At 41.6% G+C, this 6,383-nt stretch overlaps 1 protein-coding gene across 1 annotated transcript; it reads left to right on the forward strand.

The window, feature by feature from the left end:
• Positions 1-359: 359 nt before the first annotated feature.
• On the forward strand, positions 360-4,617 carry tyr (tyrosinase). Its single transcript, XM_084558233.1, has 5 exons — positions 360-1,404; positions 2,048-2,264; positions 3,059-3,206; positions 3,930-4,111; positions 4,199-4,617. Exons 1-5 carry the CDS (start codon positions 577-579, stop codon positions 4,444-4,446), a joined length of 1,623 nt encoding a protein of 540 aa, XP_084414359.1. The 5' UTR covers positions 360-576; the 3' UTR covers positions 4,447-4,617.
• The last annotated feature ends 1,766 nt before the right edge of the window (positions 4,618-6,383 follow it).

Here is a 6,383-nt window from a genome sequence, read left to right on the forward strand (position 1 = left end):
AGGTATAGTGGAGCAGAGGTCAGCTGGTCTTAAGACAAAAAGAAACAGGAATCAAGAATATTATCCTGAGCATGTGATGCCGTGTGTGAGTGCACATGCTTGCAAATGAGCGTATGTGTGTGTGGGGGTCTTTGTGATTGCGTGAGATCACAATGAGATCACACACTTTGTCAGAGGACAGCCCCTAAAACGGCTCAATGAGTAGGGAGAGAACAGGAAAGTGCTGGCTGGGTGTATGAGAGAGCGGGTGGAAGGAGGTCTGGTAGCTGGTTAGAGGGTAGGTTAGCTTCAAGTTTCAAAAACCTGCAAAAATAAGGAACCGGTTGCGTGTGGATAAATACAGGTACCTAAAGATTGTATAGTTTTTCATTTGTTCATTAAGTTTACTAGAGAAGTCATCTCTTGATCAAATTTATCCGAATCCTGTTTATATCTGCTTTTACTAACTAGAAGTAACTTTCTGCTGCTTCTGCTGCCTCTCACCTTGTCATCTGTGAAATCTGAGAGTCTCCATCTTTACAACAGGAGTTTACATTGCCATTGTGGTTAAGACTTGAGTAGCTTTGACGTTTCATCATGAGGAGCCTCTGTGCATTTGTGACTCTGCTGCTGCTCATTGGGACTTGTTTATGCCAGTTTCCTCGACCATGTGCCAACTCAGAGGCTCTGCGGACCAAAGAGTGCTGTCCAGTGTGGGATGGAGACGGCTCGGCCTGCGGCGCCCTATCAGGCCGAGGTTTCTGCACAGAGGTGTTGGTCTCAGAGGAGCCTCATGGGCCACAGTACCCACACAGTGGGATTGATGACAGAGAGCGCTGGCCTTTGGCTTTCTTCAACCGGACCTGTCGTTGTGCTGGAAACTATGGAGGTTTTAACTGTGGCGAGTGCAGGTTTGGTTACTGGGGTTCAAACTGTGCAGAGTACAGAGAATCTGTGCGCAGGAACATCCTGACCATGTCGACAGCTGAGCAACAGAAGTTCATCTCCTACTTGAACCTGGCTAAAAACACCATCAACCGTGATTACGTCATCTCCACGGGAACAAGAGCAGAGATGGGTGTAAATGGCGAGAACCCCATGTTCTCTGACATCAACAGCTATGACCTGTTTGTCTGGATGCACTACTACGTGTCCAGAGACGCCTTCTTGGGAGGACCAGGGAATGTTTGGAGGGACATTGACTTTGCCCATGAATCAGCAGCTTTCCTGCCCTGGCACAGAGTCTACCTGCTTCATTGGGAGAACGAGATAAGGAAGCTGACAGGAGATTTTAACTTCACCATCCCTTACTGGGACTGGAGGGATGCCCAGTCATGTGAGGTGTGCACAGATGCTCTGATGGGTGGACGCAACTCCTTCAATCCCAACCTCATCAGCCCTGCTTCTGTCTTCTCCTCGTGGAAGGTGAAAACTATTTATTATCTCTCTGACAGGCTGTGAGTCTGCAAGCAAAAAAAAAACAAACAAAAAAAAAACAATCTTGACCACGTGTGGCTCTATAAGCAAATCTTTCTCATCCATTATTGAGAGACTGAAAATTCCTTTCCTCGCAAAACAAAGACTTGTTTTGTTTCCATTTCACACTGCAGCTCTGTAGGTTTAAAATTTGTTAATCCAAATCTATTTTAGATTCAGTTTAAAGCACTCCATTTCATCCTCGTCAGACACAGAAAACATAAAAAGCAGAGTGAAAGAGTATTCATCTCCCCATTGTAGCAAATGTATCAAATAAAGCAATATTGTTCTGAGACAATATTTAGAGAAATCCATCTAAAATCTTAGTTTGTTGTGATTTAACTAGCAGTCGCATTTGCTGTTGGTTTGGCATCATTTCATTTGACTTCACTGAGTTCATGCTTACTCTACAAGTAACCAACATCAGCTTGTTCACTGGAAACATTATGACTATTGTTAGTTTACATTATATGACTACTATCAACCCCTGATTCTTAGTTAATAGAGTAAATACTTCTGTATGAGAATCATTTCACAAAATCCATATTGAAGCTTTAGCTCAAGACATGTATGTTTGTGTATGTGTGTGCAGGTGATCTGCACCCAACCAGAGGAGTACAACAACCGAGAGGCGTTATGTAATGCTACCGGGGAGGGACCACTGTTGCGTAACCCCGGCAACCATGATAGAAACCGCGTTTCACGACTCCCCACGACGGCTGACGTGGAGTTCACCGTGGGCCTCCCCGAGTACGAGACAGGACCCATGGACCGATTCGCCAATAGGAGCTTCAGAAACGTCCTGGAGGGTAGGAATGGTTGAAGACATTCACATTTCACTGTTCTTTCATGCATACTGAATCTAAACCTTAATCTGTTAATTCACACAAGGGTAGAAAGGCAATTACAAGTGAATGTCTCTGAGTGTACATGGCAAGCTCAAATGCAGACATGCATGTAACAGTGACACAAACATCAGCAGGAAGAAATACAGAAGATATACGCCCACAAAACTGATTTTAAAGGACCAGTGTGTGGGATTTAGTGCCATCTGGAGGAGTTACTGCAGACTGCAATTGATACCCCTCCCTCATGCCTCCCTTTCCAGGAGGGCAGCCTAAGCTACATTTGCTATAAAGACCTGCTTATATTCTTCACATGGGAATACGAAATTAAATATTCTTGGTTAATAAAAACAAACATTTTGATTTTAAATTAATTCTTAAGACTTCTTGTCCACATTAGTGGTAGTATGCTCCATGACCATCTCACAGACACAGACATAGACAAAACTTGAAATAGGATGATTCCTCAGTTGTCCCTCTTCAAACAAAGGTCTAATTATTTTTTAAATCAATGGCTGAATGGTTGGTTGAACAGAGGAGCTGTTAGACATTTTCTAGTATCCTCTAATTCTTACAAACTCTTTCACAAATATCTCCATGCAAGCTGTACACATCCTTCTCTTACACAAACACCTACATTTCTTTCTATTTTCCCTTCTGACACATGTTGTGTTCCCATCCGCCTTTCTACACTTCAGTAAACAATGAACACTGATCTTGTGTCCACCTCATGAATTGATTCTTCCTGTGTCCCGCAGGTTTTGCCAGTCCAACAACAGGTGAGGTGGTTCCAGGCCAGAGCACCATGCACAATGCCCTGCATGTCTTCATGAATGGCTCCATGTCATCAGTCCAGGGCTCAGCCAACGACCCCATATTCCTGCTGCACCATGCTTTCATTGACAGGTACAAAACACACTCACATACACACAGTATGACATAAAGGCAAACTGCATATATTATTGTGACCTAATGTTGGCAACCTCTTATTCATCTCTTAATTACTTATTATCCTCTGCTACAAGTGAGACACAGGAGGCAGTAATGACAAGAGGGAATGAATGAACAAAAGACCAAATATAAAATGATTTCTTTTTAAATCCAGCAGATGGGAGACAAAATGTGTGGATCAACACTCAATGTTGCCACCAAAAGGAGGCATGACAAGCAGTTTTGTGCAAGCTGTCACAATCTTGGTAATTCAAAAACTGGAAAAGAGGTGGAGCAAGAGTTAAAGGAGAGTGTGTGACATCTGGGCAGACAGCTACAGTGAAGACACCCATCTGTCACTCAAAGTGGCCATGCCCCCAGTTATACAAACATGTAAGACTCTGTAGAAAAATTCAGTTGTTATAAGTTTCCGGTGAAATAAGTTATAGAAACCAAAGCTGATTTTTATAAGACATTTTAACATGGTGGTCTGTGGGGATTGACGCACCTTTGAGGTGTTTGCATCATTTTTCAATTCCAGAGATTGATACTAGGTAAGAATAGGAGCAAATAAGAATAAGTTCAGCTTTAACCCATCCTGGTGAATGGGTATCAGAATGGATACAAATTTTCCACTCATTTTTTCATATCCCATCTTTGTTTCATATTATACATTTTCCTTGTTTAATCTTTCTCTAGCATCTTTGAGCGCTGGCTCAGGACCCACCAGCCTCTACGGACCAGCTACCCACGTGCCAATGCACCCATTGGCCACAATGATGGCTACTACATGGTGCCCTTCCTCCCTCTCTATAGAAATGGAGAGTACTTCCTGTCCAACAAGGCCCTAGGATATGAGTACGCCTACCTGTTGGACCCTGGTAAGTGCCTAAATGCAAACATGTAAATGAGAGTTTCTCCAACATTTCACATGATAACACTGGCTTTTCCTGCCTGTCGCACCACAGGCCAGAGGTTTGTCCAGGAGGTCCTGACGCCGTACCTCCAGCAGGCAGAACAGATCTGGCAGTGGCTCCTGGGAGCTGGGATTCTCGGGGCTCTGATCGCCACAATTGTTGCAGTACTGGCAGTTGTTGCAAGGAGGAAGTGGAAACGTAACCAGAGGAGGAAGAGGGCGTCGAGCTACGGAGAGAGACAGCCATTACTACAGAGCAGCTCAGAGGAAGGCTCATCTTCATATCAGACCACCCTGTAACACACAAATACTGCACATACGGCTATACAGTATATCAATGTGCAAACCACTGAATGACCCAATGAATGAGACGAATCCTGGTGCAAGAGTTCTCATATTAATGATTTCATTTAATAAATTAATGACTATCCACATTTTAAAGTATTAGATGGAAGTACGGACAGTGAAGCATTTAAAAAAAAAAATAATAATTACATATTTTCGACGAGTAATACGTAGCAGACTGTGTGCGCTGTCTTTGACTTCGAGATGTGCTCTGTTGAAACAACAGAAATGAAATTACAATTTTATTTGAGTGAAAATGTTTCCCAACATGGCTTGGTTTTTCCAGTGCACCAACAGTTTTCTAAGACTTTCTAGTTTTTTAGGCAGCAAAAACGACAAGAAATAAAACAAACCAGAGTGTACATCTCTTAAATTTGTATTGCTACTGATCACTGTGTCCTACCAACCGTTTTCATGGCACACATTTAGAATTTCACATTCAAGAAAGTGGAATAATGGTGGCTCAGTTAAATTGAGTATCCTAATAAGTCATGGTAGGGGACCAGCAGTCAAACTCCCTCAGAGTGGAATTTCCTGCTGTGACAAGTCAAAATGTCTGCTGTGAAAAAGATCTATGGAAAGTCTTTTGGGGTTTTAGAAGGAACTGACTTTTAATGTTTGAGACAGTGAGTGAGACAGTGAAGAGTTTTTTGGGCAAGTAGCAAGACATCATAAAGCTGTAAAAATGTATGCACTACATTTTTAAAGTATTTAAGTTCTCTTTACACAAACTACTCAGCAGTCAAAGATGGTCTGTGAACTTTTTCTGCAACTTTCTTTCCTCACTGACCTGAACAGAGTTGCATTTTATGTAATTTATTATTCTGTTAAATTATACTTTAAGTGCAGTTCAGTTCACAGGGCACATACTGTGTTTAAACACTAAGTTTACTAAAGTAGGCAGCATTCAGTGAAATTCAAAAGCTCAAGGATAACTTGGAGAACCCAAAAATCTTCATCTTCTTTACCCGCTTATTCCTGTTAAGGGTCGTGGGGGTCTGCGGGAGCCTATCCCAGCTGTCATCGGGCGAGAGGCGGAGGTACACCCTGGACAGGTCGCCAGTCCATCGCAGGGCTGAACCCAAAAATATTTTAGATGATTTCAAGTCAGACCAGGTCTGCTGCAAGTTGTGGTTACTGCTCATGTCACATCAACAACAAAAATCTTTGGTCTAGAATTGGGTGTTTTTTAGAAATCCAGAGGATTGATGTAATATAGATGTATTTTCAACGTCACAATTCTTCTGAGAAAGCATCTCTGAAAAACTATACAGTAACAAACACATACGGCGCACCCCTCTGTTGTCAGTTACAATGGCCAAATGTGATGATCCACCAGATAGTCTTCTGTGGTGTAACCTACCCTGATAAAATGCTGTAACACACTAAACTAAATCTCCACCACACACTCACTGCTGTGTGTCAGCACTGGTGCTACAACCCCTGTGAATAAATCACAGGCAAAGAAACGGTCACATGTACTTGCTGCATTAAAATCTAGAATGAATCTAAAGCAACTGTGTGATTTGTTTTTCTTTTTGTTTCTATCTGTTGTAGATTGTTGATCACATTAAATGAAGTGTTTTATATGGCAGCAGAAATCTGACTTTTAATGCAGATGATGAGGTCTGTTATATATCTGCCTTAAAAATGATTATAAAAAATAGTGTGTGTTTGTTTGTTGTAAAATTCAAGGCTAACAGACACATCACATTATAACTGATGCTGCTGTAAAAGTCCATAATCATCAGAAATTCCAGTCTCTGTAACAAGTTTAGAAATTAAAGGTTAAGTAGTCAATGTGATGTGTTTTGTTTTTAAAAAAAAAACAAAAAAAAAAAACAATATATGAAATAAAAATGTAAATATTACCTGAATCAGAAAGTCAGGCT

The sequence above is a fragment of the Chelon labrosus genome, assembly GCF_963514085.1.
Source record: "Chelon labrosus genome assembly, chromosome: 13".
Lineage (NCBI taxonomy): Eukaryota > Metazoa > Chordata > Actinopteri > Mugiliformes > Mugilidae > Chelon > Chelon labrosus.

Bases quoted from the DNA above. Each gene is read 5' to 3' on its own strand.
- tyr (XM_084558233.1), top strand. From the start codon at position 577: ATGAGGAGCCTCTGTGCATTTGTGACTCTGCTGCTGCTCATTGGGACT. The intron at 1,405-2,047 runs GTGAAAACTATT...ATGTGTGTGCAG, and splicing joins CTGTCTTCTCCTCGTGGAAG to GTGATCTGCACCCAACCAGA. The intron at 4,112-4,198 runs GTAAGTGCCTAA...GTCGCACCACAG, and splicing joins CGCCTACCTGTTGGACCCTG to GCCAGAGGTTTGTCCAGGAG.